Source organism: Ammospiza caudacuta, chromosome 16, assembly GCF_027887145.1.
Source record: "Ammospiza caudacuta isolate bAmmCau1 chromosome 16, bAmmCau1.pri, whole genome shotgun sequence".
Classification (NCBI taxonomy): Eukaryota; Metazoa; Chordata; class Aves; order Passeriformes; family Passerellidae; genus Ammospiza; species Ammospiza caudacuta.
This window is the reverse complement of record NC_080608.1, coordinates 15,391,414-15,409,240: the sequence shown is the minus strand read 5'-3', so window position 1 is coordinate 15,409,240 and position 17,827 is coordinate 15,391,414. Positions and strand designations below refer to the sequence as shown.

General features: G+C 62.1%; 3 protein-coding genes across 3 annotated transcripts; all 3 read right to left on the bottom strand.

Moving 5' to 3' along the window:
• Positions 1-171: 171 nt before the first annotated feature.
• On the bottom strand, positions 172-3,120 carry DOK3 (docking protein 3). Its single transcript, XM_058815171.1, has 5 exons — positions 3,013-3,120; positions 1,445-1,738; positions 1,228-1,321; positions 970-1,142; positions 172-888 (listed from the first exon to the last, which is right to left on the bottom strand). Exons 1-5 carry the CDS (start codon positions 3,067-3,069, stop codon positions 172-174), a joined length of 1,335 nt encoding a protein of 444 aa, XP_058671154.1. The 5' UTR covers positions 3,070-3,120.
• DDX41 (DEAD-box helicase 41) lies at positions 2,778-8,679 on the bottom strand. Its single transcript, XM_058815170.1, has 17 exons — positions 8,652-8,679; positions 8,468-8,566; positions 8,218-8,377; positions 8,061-8,135; positions 7,665-7,725; positions 6,860-6,996; positions 6,630-6,702; positions 6,332-6,485; positions 6,100-6,236; positions 5,763-5,925; positions 5,543-5,674; positions 5,298-5,369; positions 4,984-5,080; positions 4,527-4,676; positions 4,325-4,396; positions 4,117-4,227; positions 2,778-3,899 (listed from the first exon to the last, which is right to left on the bottom strand). The coding sequence occupies exons 1-17, from the start codon at positions 8,673-8,675 to the stop codon at positions 3,763-3,765; spliced, it is 1,854 nt and encodes a 617-aa protein (XP_058671153.1). The 5' UTR covers positions 8,676-8,679; the 3' UTR covers positions 2,778-3,762.
• Positions 8,680-8,912: 233 nt separating this feature from the next.
• Positions 8,913-16,580, bottom strand: FAM193B (family with sequence similarity 193 member B). The gene is given in 11 exon segments (XM_058815419.1): positions 8,913-9,249; positions 9,394-9,469; positions 9,578-10,586; positions 11,099-11,335; positions 11,717-11,912; positions 12,849-13,263; positions 13,512-13,721; positions 13,899-14,121; positions 14,768-15,007; positions 16,256-16,549; positions 16,551-16,580. Coding segments are annotated over 11 exon segments (3,027 nt in total). The 3' UTR covers positions 8,913-9,152.
• Between the last annotated feature and the right edge of the window lie 1,247 nt (positions 16,581-17,827).

Here is a 17,827-nt window from a genome sequence, read left to right as displayed (position 1 = left end):
GTTTCGGCCAATCACCGTGCGCGCCTCTGCCTGCCGGGGTGGGCACGGCGGCGCCCTCTAGCGGGGAGGCTCGAGCTGCCCCGCCCGCCCCATCACTCCTCACAGCGGCGGCGGAACCGAGTCCGGGAAGGGCCTTTATTGACCGAACGGCACCGACCGGCACCGGCCACATCAAGCCCAGTCCCGCGCTCCGGGACTCTCTCTGCTCAGCAGCCGCACCAGCTTGGCCCGAAGGGTGCTGTGCGGCTTGTGCCCGGAGCGCCCTGACAGCGCCTCCTGCCCTCCGCGCCCCCAGCCCGCGGCGCGGGGGGTCGGTGCCATGGCGGCCCGGTTGTCATAGACGGGCCCCCCCTCACTGCTGTGGCCCTCGGGGGCCTGTCGGCACCCCAGCTCCCACTGCCCTTCCTCCTCCTCTTCCTGGGCCCCGGCTGGACGTGGTTCTGCAGTGAAGATGTTCTCGTAGAGATGCTCAGGGAGCGGCTTCCCCACGGCCCAGGGCTCCCCAGAGCCTGGCTGCCCTGACACAAAGAGGGGCTGCTGGCCCCGGGCGATGGAGGCATAGACGATGGGGCATGAGGCCTCTGGCTCAGGTGGGGTGAAGCAGAGGAGGTTTGCAGGGGGGTGGGAGGCAGGCTGTGTCCCCCCCAGCGCTGAGCTGGGCTGGGGTTCATCATTCCCAGGCCCCCAGGGCTGGGGCTCAAGGCTCTGTGCAAAGAGCTGGGGCTCTGAGACACAGAAGAGTCTGGGCTCCAGAGTGTCCTTGCCCTGCTGCTGGCAGGCAATGGCAGCAGCCACAGCCCGGCAGAGCTCAGGGGCCCGTGGGGTGCTGAAGGTGAAGGTGCCCTCGCCGGAGTCACTGCGGCGGCCAGCCTCGAAGGAGAAGACAGCCTGCAGGGTCAGATGGGAGAGTGAGGGGCTGCCACCCACCCTGGGCAGGCAACAGCCCCAAAAAGGGAGTGGGGGACTCACCTGATCCTGGCCAAACTTGCGAAGGAAGGGGTAGGGCCAGGTGAGCAGGGGCTGGCGGGATTGGGGGTCCTTCAGCGTCAGGCTCTGGGGAAGGGCTGAAAGCAGGTAGTGCCCATGCAGCCCACAGCGGGTGGCCGCGTCTGTCTGAACCACCAGCACCAAGAATTCAGTCACTGTGGGAGCCAAACAAGCCAGGGGTCAGCACTGCAGCACTGAGCTGCAGCCCACCCCAGCCCTCTTCACCACCCATGCACGTACGGTCCTGCCAGGACGAGTAGAGAGAGTTCTCCTCCATGGGGACAGCGGGACTGAGCTGGGTCCTGGCACTACTCGGCACTGTCTCTTTTCCACCCTGAAACAAAGGGATGTGAGTATGACCTGGGACAAGACAGGGGGGAGCACAAATCCCCTGCCTGCCCTGGAGCTTCCCAGCTCACCCAAGTGGGGCTCTTGGCTCTGCCAGACCCCTTGGTACCTGGAAGGCCAGCTGGCAGAGCTGGGTGATCCATTCATCGCGCCGTTCGGCTGCCAGCACATAGCTCTTCTCCGTGGTGGTGAGGTAGAAGGCAGCAGTGGCTTTGGGGCAGCTCTGGGTGCCCGCCGGGCCCACGGAGACGCAGTCAGAGAGGCGGATCACGCGGCGGGCACAGCGCTGCAGGGACACCTTCTCTGGGACTGTGCCATCATCCCGCACGTCAAACTTCTCCATGCGGGCCACGCCGGACGGGCTGGCAGCGAACAGCTGGGCTCGCATCTTCCTCCAGGACCTCTATGCATGGAAAGGGCAAAGGCAGGGAAAAAACAGGTCAGCAGAGCTGGCTGCTGCATCTGGCAGCACTGCCCTCCATACAGGGCATGAGGGGCACAGGGGAGTCCCAGCCCACACCTGCCAGGTGTTGTTGGAGGGCACAGAGAACAGGGACCAGCACAGACCCCTGAACTGTGGGGCAGGGCAGGCCTGAAGCTGGGCTGAGGGGGCCTTGCCCCGAGCGGGCCTGGCATGGCTCAGGGGGTGAGTCACACTCACTCCTGGCTCCCTGAGCACCAGGTCCTGCTCTTTGTTCCCTGCTGCAAGTGCTGGCCTGCCGACCTGCAGCTGAGCTCTCGAGCTGTTCTCAGGACAGACCCTGATGCAAATTAAAGCCATTTTGAGCTGCAAAGGCTCCTGCTGGCAGCTTCACATCTGCTGAGCAGCCTGCTTCCTCCCAGGGGAGCCTCTGCAGCACCGGCACCTTCCCAGTCCGTCATGGGATAGCGGGGGCGCGTGCCACCATGTACCTCAAAAGTGCACAGAGCCTCCGCCCTGCAGGAACCAGATGCAGCCAAGCACCCAAAATACCCACCACCCCCAGTCCACTTGCCTCCTCCATGGCAGGGCACCAGCTGCTCACACACAGCATTGCCTGCTGAGCTTCCAGGGCTTGGTTCTTGTTCAGCAGGGAGGTCAGAGTGAGATTGCAGCCCCACACATCCACTGAGACCCCCACAGGACATGGCCACCCTGCCATGGCGTGACCAGCAGGACCTACTTCGCCAACACCCGACAGCTCTCTGGAGCTGGCCCGACCCCAGGTACTCTCACCGTGTCACCCATACCCTGTGCCAAGGGCTGTGGCACTCAGTGCCCCCTCCAAGGGCATGAAGGAGCAGCCCAAGCCACGAAAGTGTCACTGGATGGTGCTGGCCCCACAGGGCCGGGCGATGGAGGGCACAAGGACATGTCCCACGTGCTGGCCCAGGGCCCCACTCACACACACACCAACGCTGGAGCTGCGCCATATTAACGCGTGTTTATTCTTCCATTGAGACTCACACGGTGACCAAGCAAGAAGAACCCAACACATGGGCGAGCCAGAGTGGGTGCCCACACAGAGTCCCCTCAGCCCCATGGGAAAGCCCCACTTACAGAGCTGCTGAGCCCAGGGCTCCCCCAAGGATAGCTCCAATGGGTCTGGCTCCAGACACCCCTTCCTAGGCTGCTGAGGGCCCAGCCTCATGGCAAATCAAGGAAAACCTTCTACCAACCCCAAATCCACCCTTTACCTTTCCAAATTTGGTGTGCTGCACATAAAGGATCCCATCCTTCACTGGTCTCTCCATAGGCCCAGTTCACCCTGGCAGCCAGCGCAAGGATGAGGGACTCGGGCTACCCGCAACGCAGAAAATGTGACTGCTGCAGTCAAAGGAAAGGCATGGGGCAGACTTCCGTCTCACAGAGACTTCCCCTTTTTGGGGTGTGGGATGGGGGGCAGAGGCTGGGCCACAGGAGGTGTCCGTGTGCCCGCCCTCCCCCTCAGAGCAGGGCAGTGGGGCAGAACGCGGGGGCAGAGCACAGGAAGCACCTCGGGGAGCGCCTGACATGAGCATGGCATGCTCCACCTCACCCTGCCTGCATCCTCCCAGCACGGCTGGGGAGACAGAACAGCCACCAGAGAATGCACAAATCCAGGTGAGGGAGATGGGCCCAGAGAAACTGGGTGGATTTGTGAGGAGCAACACAAGACCTGACCTCACCACTGCACCAGGCTGGCAGAGGCAGCAGAGCAGTCGCCCCACCTGGGGCTTTCTCTTGCCCTGAGGCACTGCTACCTGCTTGCCCAACACACCCTGATGTAATGGGCTGTTGCAGCACAGCTCCATACATTTCCTTCCGGGACAGGAGCTTCATCAGGCTGAGCTGGCAACAGTCCCAGTGACCAAAATTCTGGAAAAGGGCCCACACAAAGCAGTGCAAGACAGGCCCCTGGGCTGACAGGAAACCCAGGCCCATCCAGGGGCAGCACACTGTCCAGGCTAGAAGTCCATAGAGCTGTGGGCCAGGTAGTCCTTGCGGCCGATGTTGCTGACTTGCTTGGTCTGCATGGCCTCCAGCTTGGGGCAGTCGGTGATGCGATGGCCCAGGCCACCACAGAAGGCACAGCCCCGCTCACCTGCAATGAGAGGGATGGGGTCAAAGCCAGGACAGCACAGTGACATGCCAGAACAGTACAGTGCCACACCAGGACAGCAGCTCCCACCCCAGAGCAAAGGGGCTACATCCCCAGTGTCTCCCCAGTGTTGTGGCACTGGGAGCTGGAGGGTCCCTTCCAGAGCCCAGGTTTTGCAGCAGCCCCACAGGGGTCCCTGTGTGAGCCTGGGGTCTCTCACCATTGATGTCCAGCATGGTCTCATCCCCACAGTGCAGCACCTGGAGCACAGGTGGCACCTTCTGCTTCGCCTCCAGGAGCAGAGCCTTCAGGTCCATCAGCACCGACTCATCTGGGGACAGAGACATAGGTCAGGCAAAGCCATCCTACTTGCTCAGGACACCCCCTTAGCACTGCCCAGCTGCCCCCAGCCCCGTGCTGTTCCTCACCACAAGCCTTGTTGATGAAGGTGGTGGCAATGCCAGTGTTGCCTGAACGGCCCGTACGCCCGATGCGGTGAACTGCGGAGACAGGGACAGGATCAGCCCCGGGTGAGCACAGTGTGACAGCCCATCCCTGCCCCAGGACACCGCAGGGACAGGCACAGAGCCTTGCTGGCCTCAGACCCCTCCCACGAGGCCCAGTGCCCACCATAGTTCTCAATCTCCTCTGGCATGTCGTAGTTGATGACGTGCTGGATGGCTGGGAAGTCCAGGCCTTTGGAAGCGACATCAGTGGCAACCAGGACATCCTTCTTCCCATCCCGGAAGGCCTCAATGGCCTTCGTCCGCTCTTCCTGATCTGCAAAGGCCCAGCAGAGAAGATCAGTGAGGGCAGAGCTCCCAGCCCCACCTACTGCAGCAAACACTGTGGCCTCAGAGTCAAGCATTGCTTCCTTGGGCAGCCTTTCTCCCAATGAGGGAGCAGAGGGGTCTCTACATCCCATAGGGAGCTGCTGTGTACAACACGGAGCTCACTCCTCACACGGTCACAGCCCTTCCTCACACCATCAACAACTGCTCCAGGCTGGCACCTCCCATGGCCACACACATTCCTGGCAGGAGTGGGGTCACACAGGAGCCCAGGCCTCTCTGGGACCCTCACTGACCTTTCCCTCCATGGATGGCCACAGCTTCCACACCCTTGAGCAGCAGGTACTCGTGGATTGCATCGACATCTGCCTTCTTCTCTGCGAAGATCAGCACCTGGGGCAGCACAGGCATCATATCAGAGCCCTTTACTGCAGGATGGCACTGCTGGCACCAGCACAGCCCCTGGGGAAGCCCATTCCCTCTTGCTGAGCAGAGCACACAGCACTGCTGATCCCCAGCATGGCTCAGTCACGTGTCCATTCCGCACAGGGGTCCCTCCTCCCAACTCCCCCATGCCCCAGGGTGACCACAATGTCCCCAGCATACTCACAGGTGGAGGGGTCTTCTGCAGGCACTCCAGCAGGTACACCATCTTGGCCTCCTCTTTCACATACTCCACCTCCTAGGAACAAGCAGAGACATGGGTCAGGCAGCAGAGGAATTGCCACTGCTTGGTATCCCTCAGCTGGGAAGGAGGGCCATGAACCCCAGCCCCTGGCAGAGAAAGGAATTAAGTGCCCTCAGGAATGTTTCTGGCCTCCCACACAGGCACAAGGAAGCACCTAAACACCTCACCTGCACAACATCCAGGCTGGCAGCACCCGCTCGCCCAACGTTAATGGTGATGGGCTTCACCAGAGCACTCTTGGCAAAGTTCTGGATCTTCTTGGGCATTGTGGCACTGAAGAGAAGGGTTTGCCGCTGGCCCTGCACAGGGAGGAAGCCTTCAGCACTCACCCAACCTGGCATATGCAGGACTGAGCTTGAGGGTGCTCCTACTGTGGCAGCTCAGTACCTTGAAGTAGGAGAAGATGGTGCGGATGTCCCCCTCAAAGCCCATGTCGATCATCCTGTCAGCCTCATCCAGGGCCAGGTACCTGCAGATGTCCAGGCTCACCATCTTCTTCTGCAGCAGGTCCATCAGGCGCCCGGGGGTTGCCACCATCATGTGCACCCCACTGTGGGGTGAGAGGAGGCTGCATCAGGCCCTTGGCATTCCTGCCCCGTGCAGGACACCTCCCTGGCATACAACTTTCACCCCACGCTCTCCTCAAGCCAGGATGCCACTCCTTAACTCCCTGCCAGTAAAACAGAGCAGCTCCAGCCCCATGGACTCCCCCAGGAGGTCTTACTGTTTGATGGTCTCCATCTGCTCCTTGACAGACATGCCCCCGATGCAGAGGGCGCAGCGCAGCGGGGGCAGCCCATCCTCCTGCAGCAGGCGGCAGTAGTACTCCAGGATGCCGTGGGTCTGCCGGGCCAGCTCCCGCTGCAGAGACAAAACCAGCCTGTTCCTACACCTCTGAGCAGGCAGAACTCAGAACTGCCACTGCAGGTCAATCCCAGCCTCCTCCTGGCACTCACCGAGGGACAGATGATGAGTCCATAGGGTCCCTCTCGCTTAGAGAATGGCAGCCTCTTCTCCTGCTCCAGGCAGAACATGATCACAGGGAGGGTAAACACCAAGGTCTTCCCAGAGCCAGTGAATGCAATGCCAATCATGTCCCTTCCTGAGAGTCTGCCAGAGAAACAGGACTGATGGAGAGGAGGAACACCATGGAACAGCTCAAACCTCCAGGGCTGAGCAGGGTGACAGGGTGCATCTGTCACCCCTGAGTGGGAACAACTGCTCACTACTCTGGGATGGGGACAGAGCACTCACATTGTGGGGATGCCTTGGATCTGTATGGGTGTTGGCTGCTGGATTCCTTTTTTCTTCAAGCCTCTCAGGATAGCTGTCAGAGAACAAGGTTGGCACGTTCATGACCTGAACCATTTCCTCTCTTTTCCCACTCAGGTCCCAGCAGCAGCTCCTCCACCAGTGCCAAACACCCCTCAGGCCAAGAGCCAGGAAAAAGGTGGGATCCCTTCCAGGCTCCACTCTTGACCTACCTGCTGGGAACTTCATCTCCTTGAAGCTCTTGATGGGGGGTGGGATGCCCTCCCCCTCCACCAGGATGTGGTACTTCTTGCGCACGCGCTCGTGCCGCGCCTCCGACATGCCCAGGATGTACCTAGGGGCCCTCCAGCTGTGGAAGCAACACAAACAGGTGCACCATGAGGCCAGGGCTCCAGAACCAGCAGCTCCCATGGAGGAGTTCAGGGGAACTCCCTGTTGGGCTCCAATATCCTCCCAGATAAAAGGGGCAGCCCCAAGAGGCTCCATGGAGTGAGCACAGGAGCAGATCTGAGCCAGTTCCATGAATAACAGCTGAGAACAGCCTGTGGATGGTGGATGGAACATGCCAAAAACACCTGGACACACCTCAACTACCTCTCTGACACTGCCTCGGAATCACTGAAGTTGGAAAAGATCTCTGAGATCAATGAGTCCAATCTTTGATCAATGACCACCTCGACACTGCTGTCTCCAGAGCTGTGTCCCCAGAGCTCCAAAGGCTCCTCCAGACTCTTTCTCTGGCTTGGTGACCTCCCAGACCTGAATACCAACCCTCAGAACTTCTAGTTTAACACAAATGTCCTTTATCAAACCTTATTCTATACAAAACAACACAGTCACATCCAATGTGACTCAAAAGCTGTTTGATTTTACAGATAATAACACAAACCCAGTCACTCAGGCAAGAGGCTGCAGAGCTGCACTGCTCCTGCAAGACTCTGCGGGTTTCAGTCCTCTTCAGCCACCATGAAGTGATGTTTTCAGAAGGACAACTTCTGAGCTGTGCTATGAACTTACCTGGTTTTGATTGGGTCATCATAAGTGATGCCCTTGGCCATCTCCTTCACTGACATCAGAGCTGCAGGAACAAAGAGCATCAGTCAGAGCAAACTCTCCTCATCCACGTCAGCCTCACTGGGCAAACAGCTTGGGAGATCATGTCTGGAGACAGAAGAGGAGGAGCAGCAGCACAGACAGCCCCTCTGGCACAGGAACACTCAGTGCTGCCATGCCCAGAGCCCTGTCACAGCCATGTCTCAGCTAAGGCAGGCAGTGCCAGCTGAGGGCACCCATTGTCACCTCTTGTCACCTCCAGCCCCACCCCTGAGTATGAGCACTCCCAAGGCAGGGAACAGCTCTCCTGCTGCCCTGGGAGCTCTGGGGACACATCTGAGACACAGAGCTCCCACTCACCTCGGCCCTCTGCCACGCTCTCCAGGATCTTCTCTTCCTCCTTCAGCTGCTTCTCCTTGGCTGACTCCTTCCGAGCTGGGGAAATACAAGAAACAATGAGGGAGGGGTTTGCTGTCCCCTGAAAGCCACCCAGTGCCGCCACCAGCCCCTCCCTTACCTTCCGCCTTCTCCTTGAGGTGCTGGTGCTGGTCCAGCAGGCTGATGTTGGACTGGGGTCCCAGCGGGATGTCATCCTCGTCCCCGCGCTGCTCGCTCCCGCTGTCCCGCTGCTCCTCCTCGGACACCACCTTCCGCCGCATCTGCAGCAGCTTCTGCAGCTGGAAGGACGCGGACGGAGGCGGAGTGAGCAGCCCGGCGGCGGGAGGGCCGCTCGGAGCCCTCCCCGGGCAGCCCCGTTACCCCATTACCATCTGCTGCTTGCGCTGCTTGACGGGCACGTAGGGCACGTAGTCCTCATCATCCTCTCCGGACAGGTCGGACGTGTCCGCCGGCTCCTCGCGCTGCCTCTGTGGGGAGACAGGCGGTGAGGGGAGCCCGGGGCGGCACCGGGAGCGCGGAGCGGGCGGTACCGGGGGCCGGACCCGCTCCCACCTTCCGCTCCGCCACGGCCTCCATGGCTCCTTCCCGGAAGGGATACAGGAAGTGACGTCATCGCGCACAGCGCCATCGCCTAGCAACGCGCAGGGGGCGCCACTGGGCGGGAGCGGCGACTCGGCACGACGGGTCCCCGCGGCGGCCAAACTTGCGCATAATGCGTTTTACATCTCTTTCCTGCCCCCCGATTTCCCCGGCGCGGCAGAAAGCAGCAGACACCGGGGTTTAAATAAAATAAAAAATTAAAAAGATCTTTATTGGGTCCAGCACGGTCCTTCCCCGCGGCACAGGGAGCCGCGTGCGCGCGGAGAGGGGGACGGGACGGCCGGGATCACCCCGCGGGGAGGGGCAGGAGGATGGAGGGAGCCCCGGGGGTCCCCGCGGGGCAGGAGAGCACCGGGGCCCCCCGCGAAGGAGGGGATCCCACCAAGGTGAGGCGGGGGGCACAGTGAGGAGAGGCGAGCGGCCGTGGGTGGGTGGGGGTGGCCCCTCCACACCTCACTGGGCTGCGCTGGAAGTGGTTTTCTTCAGGGTGAAGTTGGTCCAGTTCACGGCCACCTTCTGCCGCGTCTGCTTGGCCGAGTCTAGGCAGAACCTGGCAGGGAGAGGACAGCCCCGGTCAGCCTCCAGCCCAGCGGGACCCTCAGCCCCTCTGTGACCCCAGCCCCAGCCAGCTCCCAGCCCCTTCATGCGTAAAGCCCTGCTGGCAGAGCTCAGCCCCACGTAGTTCTCCCCTCACCTTTTGAAATACTCCACTTCTCTGTCAGTCTCATCCATCTCTGCCCCATCCAGGTCCTTGGGCAGGAACACATCATCTGGGAAAGCAGAGCAGAGGGTCAGCACTGCAGGGCAGGGAGGGGCTGCCAGCTGGGCAAGGGGCCACAGAGAGAATGGTGGCGCACAGAAGTGTTCCCAGCACTCACCGATCGAGGTATTGGATTTCTCCACTTTGTTTCGGCTCTTCCTGCTCTTGCCCTTGGGCTGGGGGGAGCCCCCCAGGGTGAGGTGGGTGGCCAGGGCAGGTGGCTGCTGCGGGGCCAGCTCTGGCAGCTCCGCTTTGCCCTCTCCCCTCCGGCCTTTCCACTCGCTGGGTCTCTCCTTGTCCCCCCTGGCAGCGCTGCCGCAGGCCCAGGGCTGCCCCTTGCCGCTCTCCCCGGGCTCGGCGCAGCCGCTGGCCCGCGCTGGCTCTGGGGCACTGGCCTTGGAAGGGTGCTTGGTTCCCAGCACCTGCCCCTTCCCAGCAGGGCTCTCCAGCCGGGCCTGGCCGCTGGGCACGGCCGTGCTTCCCTCTCCTTTCTTTGCCTGCCCGTTCTGCCGCTTGTTCTTCCTCTGCCGGCTCCCCGCGGGCGGCGGCTCCGGCGGCTCCGGCCCCTTGGGCTGTGGCCCCTCCTGGGGCTCCAGGCCCGGCGCGGGGCCCTCCACAGCCGAGTCGGCAGCCTTGGACTGCACCCAGATCATGCGGGACAGGCTGGGCACGGCGCTCAGGCGTTTCACCACGCCGTTCTCGGCCGCCGGGGCTGGCGGGGGCTCCCCGGGCCCCTCGGCCCATCGGGGGCCCGGCTCGCCCCGCAGCAGCGTGTGGTTCTTGGCAGGGCCCAGGCTGAGCGGGGCCAGAGCCAGGTCTATGTCCTGCAGGTCAGAAGACCCGTTGAGGTTGGAGAGCAGGTTCTTCTGCTCCAGGACAGCTGCCTTCTTGGGGAAGTCGTTGACATCCAGGTTGAGGTCGTAGACGCTGAAACTGGCCCGGATGGAGTCCTTGATGGTGTTCTTGATCTCCTGCAGCCGGCTGCTGAGGAAGCTGTTCACCCGCTCCAGCTCCAGCTCCGGCCACTCCAGCAGCTTCTCCTCGGCCGGCTCCCTGGCCTGGCTGGCTGCAGGGGCACACTCTGCCCGCTTCTGGGCCTCTGCCTCCAGCTGGGCTTTCTCCTTCTCCTGCAACACAGGTGCCACGAGGATCATTTGGGCTGGGCCACAGAACCATGGGTGCAGGACACAGAGCTTTGCTCCAGCTTTGACTGACAGCAAACTCAAGTGCAAGTGCTCAGCACAGCTACACCACATCTTCCACAGTCCCTAAACTGTCACATTTCCCCCATGGACACCGCAACAGCTGGACACTGCACACCTGACTATGCTCTGGGCACCAGGCACCAGAAAGAGCCATCATGGCACTGCCTTTTCCTACCAGAGATGCACAGTGTCACAATGTGGCATGGGGCAGACTGGAGAGTGCAGCCCAAAGCACCCAGGAGGGCTGGGCAACCTTCTACAGGAACAGAGGCAGGAAGAGCCCTACATAGGGACAGGGACTGCTGCCACCTTGGGTGAGAGTGACACAGAATTCAAGAACCCAAATGGATGCAAGGGAGAGAAGGAAAAGCCCTGCGAGCAGCACAGCCCTGCCCAGCCCTCCTTCTGCAGCCCCAGCCCCCGCCCAGTCTCACCTTCTTCTTCTGCTTGTGCCGTGCCCGCTTGGCTGCCTTGGCACTGTTCAAGGGCTTGGGTTCTGTGCTGTTGATGTAGTCCAGCAGCTCATCCACATTGCGGTGGTCCACAGCGGGCTCCCCTGAGCTGCTGTTGTGCCCCAGTTTCTGTGGCAGCTCCTCTTTTCTCTTGGTGAGGCGAGAGCGCAACTTCTCTCGGATCTCAGCGTAGTTGCGGCTTGTGGGCGCGGCCGGGGGCTGTGGAAGGGGAATGCTGTCAGCCAGACATGAGGGGCAGGCAGCCCCAGCTCCCCCAACAGCCCCCTGTGACCTTCCAGCCACTCCCTTCCCTGCAGTCTCAGTAAGACAAGTCAGCACAGCCCTACTGAGCTCTTCCACCGTGAAGCCACAGGGCTTGGCCGGCTGCTCCGAGCCCTGGGGCCGGGCAGGTGGCTGCGAGTCGGGAGCAAGGGACCAGCAGGCTGATGAGCAGGGTGGAAAGGAAGTGGGGGATGTACGTGCCTACAGGGAACAGCTGTGGCCAGACCTGCCCACCTCCCACTCTGGGCACAGGGGCCGAGTGATGTCTCCCCATCAAAGCAAGGACCAGGAGTGGCTGCGGACCAGCACCTCACTCACCGCGTTGTGGCCGAAGAACTCACAGTAGCAGCAGTCACAGAACTTCCCATCTTTCTGGTTGGTGGAGGAGGAGGTGCAGGAACTGCGCTCGGAGCTGCTGTCCTCATCCTCCCCGAGCCCCTCGTCTGCCTCGCAGGGCTGTGGTGGGTGGCAGCTGGTACCGTTTGGGAATTTGTGCCCTTTGCAAGAGGGGTCCCTGAGGAGAAGGGGAGAAGGGTGAGAGGTGAGCAGGTTCCAGGATATCTCAAAAATTGCCCCATGCTATGCATGAAGGAACAGCCCTCCTGGGGAAGCTTGTGCCCAAGCAGAAGGATTTGCAGGACAAACCCCCTCCCCTGCATTCTCCTCTTCTGGAGAAGATGCCCAAGGAGCCCAGAGGAGCAGCATCTGTCTCTCCCAGCCCTCAGGGCCTCTGGCCAGCAGGAGGCTGGTGCAGCAGAGCCCCAGTGAGCCAGGCCCTGGGCTGGGAGCAAAGCAGAGCACAGTACTCACTGGGGGTATTGGGTAGCACAGGTGAGGAACACTGGGACTGTGCAGCTGCCAGACATCTCCATGTGAGGCTGGCCCAGTTCACAAAGGCACAGGCTACCCAACTCAGAGACAGGGAGGTCAGGGCACAGCCCACAGTGTCATTCCTCAAGATCCAGCTCAGGACCCAAGTGGCTCTCCACAGAGAGAGCTAATTAGCAGAGAGAAAGCAATGTGCTCTCTTCCAGGGCACAGGCAGCCCAGAGAGGGCTGGAGGAACAGGTGAGCAGAACAAGTCCACAGGCTTCATCTTCTCAAGGACCTTTGCTCAGTGCCACAGCTGCCTGACAGGCCTCACTGACATAGATCCTGTTGGCCAACTGCAGGTTGATCAGGGTGTTCCTTTGGGTATTTAGCTGGAGGAGAAGCACAGCCTCTTCTGCACCACAGACCCAAAGGACAACAGCAGGAGGAACACACGCTGGGAAAGAGCTTCGCCTTCGGCCTGCAGCAGTGGAACTGGCCCACAAAGACAGCAGCTTCCTGCACCACCGTGCCAGGGTGGTCAGTCCCTCCACAGGGAGAAGTGCATGGTCAGGGATGGGAGAAAAGGCCCGTGGCCCCACAAGGAGAGGATGGAAGCAGACAAGGCTCCCCTACTCACCTGTTCGTGCTGGGCAGCTGGTGGGAGGCAGGAGGAGGGATGAGTGCAGTGCTGCAGTGCCCGTTGCAGGGATGAGCACAGCCCGACAGCGGCGGCGGCATCTTCAGCAGGGGCACGTTGGCGGGGGGCAGGTGAGGGCTCTTGCACGGCCCTGGGCTGTGGGAGGCCGCGCTGGCCGGAGGGGACTCGGACACCGGCTTGGGGGCGGCCGCCTGCGCGCTGGGCACGGGGAAGAGCCCGGCCTGCGACGAGGGGCCCAGCGGGATGTGCGGCGCGGAGCTGAAGGGCCCCGCGTGGGGAGGCGTCTGCTTGGAGGGGATCAGCGCCGGGGGCTGCGAGGGGAGGCCCGTGGGACTGTTGGGAGGAGCAGTGAGGTCGGAGTGCTGATGATGCTCTGAGGAGTGGAAGGCCTCACCTGCAGAGAGACAATCAGACAATGGCTGTGCTGCACGGACCAAGGCCATGCTCAGAGCCACCCACCACCTTTGCACTGGCTGTTTCTCCTCACAGCTTGGGATAGAAGCCATCTCTGCTCACACAGGGCCTTGGGGTCAGTGTGGCCCCCACAGGATGCAGCCCTGCCCCACGGAGAACAGGGCAAGAGGAAAGGCTCTGGAGCAGCAGGGAGGGAGGGGATGGCTGGTGCCGTCCCTGGGCAGGTACCTGGCGGGGTGGCCCTCCGGCACAAGCTTTTGAACTGCTTCGGCAGCGTCTTGCAGAAGTCGAGTGAGGTAGGCAGAGGCGAGCCCGGCGTGGCAGTGCTGGAGGTGGCAGAGGCCGTGTGGCTGTAGGGACAGGCCTTCAGCCCCGGCGCCATGGCCGACAGCTGGCTGGCGCACTCCGGAGACAGAGCAAGGCTGGGGTGCTTGTCACCTGGAAGAAGACCAGAGCTGGGGCTGAATCCCAGCACCATCTGCCTTTTTCACCCAATGTGCTGCTGGTACTGAGATTCAGAGGCCCAGCCCTACCCAGCCCTGCCCACGAGGAAACCAGCTAAGCCAAGAACTGACCAGAAAGCTCTGCTCAACCCCACAGCCAGCTTCAGCTCACCTAGTGCAGCTGGGGGAGTCCCAAGGGGGCTGCCCTGCACGGTCCCGTTGGTGTGCTGCGAGTTCCAGAGGCCCGAGAGCTTGTGAGCAGACAAAAACGAGCTGGGGTCCCAGTCCCCTGAGTTCCCGTGGCACGAGGAGGAAGAAGATGAGGAGGAGGAGGAAGAGGAGTGTGAGCCACCCCCACAAGACTGCGACTTGCAGGATGTGTGGGATAAGGAGACCTATCAAAGGAAACACAGAATGAAGTGGCTGAGGGGACACCTTGGCCCCCAGGTGTCAGCACTGACCCTCTCCATTGCAGCAGGGGCTCAGCTCGTGAACCATTTTTATTACTGTCTTGGGAGTGACAAACACCCCCTCCATCCACACCAACACAGCCTGGCTCACAGAGGCTGGGCCATGCCAAGGGCCACACACCTGTGCTGTGTCCCTGTGCTGGTCCCACTCACACCAGGGCAGAGTTAAATAAAGCCAGTCAGGAGCCAGCTCCTCTACCCAAACCCCACGCACAGGCAGGCACTTGCCCTGGCAGCCACTGCCTCTCTCTGCGTCATGAAGGGAGCAGCCCCGGGGCTAGGGGACGCGGCACAACGTGCAGCAGAGGAAAGCAGTGGCACTGCCAGCCTTGCCAGCCTGGCACTCCAAGCTGCTGGATGAGCCTCCACAGCACCACACACTGCCCCAACAGGGCCTGTCCCTGCTGAGCCAGAGGCAGCCCTGGCAGGGAAGTGAAGGCTGGGATGTCTGAGACACTCAGCTCAGAGTGAGGATGGGACCCACACACGCAGTCAGTGCCACAGGGTGGTCAGTGCCCTGTCCCTACAGCCACAGCCCTGCCTTCCAAACCCCAGCCCCGTGAGCGCGTACCGCCAGGGCCTGCTCCTGCACCGCCCGCCGCTCTTCCTCCTCCACACTCTTGCGGCAGCTCTGGCAGATCCACAGGGGCATTTCTCCCAGGAGGTTCTGCACGAGCGTTGGCACGAAGTCGGGTGGCAGCCTCTCGCCCGGGGAAACCAGCCCATTGTGGGACGGCCCTCCCCAGTCCTTGCGCTCCCGGTGACAGAGCAGGCAGCAGGTCTGCACGGACTGGTTGGCGGTGGGCAGCACCTGGGGAAGGACACACAGACCGTGAGTCACCCAGGTGTGATCTGGCGCAGATGTGGGGCAGTGAAGGAGGCCTCAGGACGCTGACACCAAACCAAGGAAATTCTTACAGGCTACATGTGGTATTGCACCTTCTCCCAGTGGAGCAGAGCAGCCTCAGGCTGACCAGCTGCTGCCAACCTGCCATGTGCCAGCTTGGGAGTGTTTGGACTTCTGGGAAGATCACAGCCTGCCAAAGAGCCAGCCTTGCCACCAGCGAGGCTGGGAAGCCATCAGCAACTCCCATCATCACCTCTGGTACAGTGAGACTGAGGGTACTTGCATGGCAAAGCAAGACCCACAGAAATCCCACACAGGGATATGAAGGGTGGGTCTGACAGCCTCAGCTCTCCCTCCTCGCCCATCAAAGATGCCCCCACTGTGTCACCCAAGAGCCCCAAGCCCTCTCTCCTGCCTCTTTGTTCTGCACAGCCAGCGGTGCTGATGCGCCAGGGTGGGGTGCAGCCCCCCGTGCTTCTTCACGCTCTCCCTGCACAGGCACAGCCAGGTTGGGGCTTCCCTGCAGGAGCCGGGCTGCATCCCTCGGGCTTGCCGGAGCCCTGACAGCCGTGACGAGCCCGGCGTGGCGCGGGCGAGGGGGCCCCCATTGTCTGCCGGCGCAGCGGGGCCCTGCCACAATGAGCCGTGCATTGAACTGCTGCTGCCAAACAGATGGCGTCTGCAGGCTCAAGGTGAAGCAAAGGTCAGAGGCCAAGGAGAGCAGAGTGGGGGCACAGCCCCCCTGCCCACCCACGGCGAGGGGGGAGCAACGGGGCCACCCCGTGTCCCAGCTGACACCGCCACCATGGCGGGTGACACCACGGCTGGTGACACCGCGGCTGTCCCTAATGCACCCAGCACATCCACACCCGGCGCCGAGCCCCGCCTCGCTGCCCACAGCCCGGAGCAGGTGGCGGCAGCCAGGTGTGTCCAGCAGGGAGAAGCGCGCTGAATGAGGATGCTGGAGCCACCTGCCATCGCCCAGCGTCGGGGCTGCGCGGGGCCGTGCGGGGCCGTGCCGGGCTGGGCCCGCCCGCGGGGCGCTCTGGGAGCGCTCCCGGCCCCATCCGCAGGGATGCTCCGAGCCGGGGGTCGGGGCGGGGATGGGCAGGGCCCGGGGGGGATGGGGTGCGAGGGGCAGGGCCCCGTCCCCGCCCAGGCGGAACCCCCCTCGGAGCCAGCCCCGTGCCCGCCGCAGCGCTACCCCGGTACCTGCGCGCTGCCTCTGCCCGACTCCCCGCCGCTGCCCGCCGCCGCCGCCACCTCAGGCGGGGCGGGCGGTTCCGGTGGTGGTGGCGGCGGGGGAGGCCCGACGTCGGGACCCGCCATCCTGTCACGGCGAGGCCCGGAGCCACCTGCCGCCGCTGCCGTCGCCGTTGCCGCCGTTGCCGCCTTGTTCCGCCGGCGAGTCATGGCGAGCCCGCCGCAGCCAGGACAACAGCCAATATGGCGGCGCGGCCCGTCCGGCCCCTGCCCGCGGGAAGGAGGGAGGGAGGGAGGGGGGAAACGCTCGGGGACGTGAAGCCGCCGCCGCCATCTTGGGTGAGGGCAGCGTTGCGCCCTCTGGCGGGCAGGGGGAGCGGCGGCAGCTCCGCGGGTTCGAATCCGCCCCGAGGCTCCCGCGGGTCATAAAGGGAAACCGGGGGTGCATCGCGATCGAGTCCCCAGGTGCATCATCAGAGTGCAGATCCTCGGGTTCCAACTGAAAGAGAGCAGGATTAGGTTAGATATTAGGAAAAAATTCTTCCCTGCGAGGGTGGGGAGACACCCAGGCTGCCCAGAGAAGCTGTGGCTGCCCAATGTCTGGAGGTGTTCAAGGCCGGGCTGGACGGGGTTTGGAGCGACCTGGGATAGTGAAAGGTGTCCCTGCTATGGCTGTGGGATGGAACGAGATGATCTTTAAGGTAATTTCCAAACTTCTCTATGATTCTGTGATTCCTGGCCCTGCACAGCACCCATGAATCTCACCCTGTGCCTGAGAGCATTGTCCAAATGCTCCGGGAGCTCTGTCAGCCTTGGGGCCATGATCACTTCCCTGGGGAGCTTGTTCAGTGCCTGCCCACCCTCTGGGCAAAGAACCTTTTCCTAATATCCAAATTAATCTTCCCCTGACACAGCTCTAGCCATTCCCTGGGTCCTGTTACTACCACAGAGAGCAGAGATTGGAGCTGCCCTCGGCTGCCCCTCCTGAGGCAGCTGCAGCCCATAATGAGGTCTCTCCTCAGTCTCCTCTCCTCCAGACTGAACAGACCAAGGGACTTCAGCAGCTTTTTATGTGACTTCCCCTCTAGACTCTTTGCAGCCTCCTTTGGACACTCTCTAATAGCTTTATTCTTCTTTTATTGTGGTTCCCAGATTTGTGAGGACCTGTAGGACAAGCAGGGCTCCAATCTCACTGTGTGCTCAGGGATCCCCATCCAGGGGAACCAGGACATGGCTGAAAACAGAGCCGGGGTCTGAGGGGTACACAGGGAGCCCCAAGAGCAGGGCCAGTCCCACACCTGCACCCATCCAGCACAGCCGGGGCTCTGCCATGACTCAGGGACTTTCTGAAGCCGAGGAGGTGCCACTGCCGTGTTTGTTCAACCATCCTCCACGGATTCTTTACCCATGATTCCACCCCATTAGGCTTCCAGCCACCTGAATTATCGGCACCCACATCCTGTGGTCAGCAGTGCCAGGTCTGGAGCAAACACGTCCTTTGGCACAGCCGGGGTGGTTGGCTGTGGTCAACACCCCGAATATCCCCCGGCACCTCTTCTTGGCCACTTGGTTCCTCTTTGT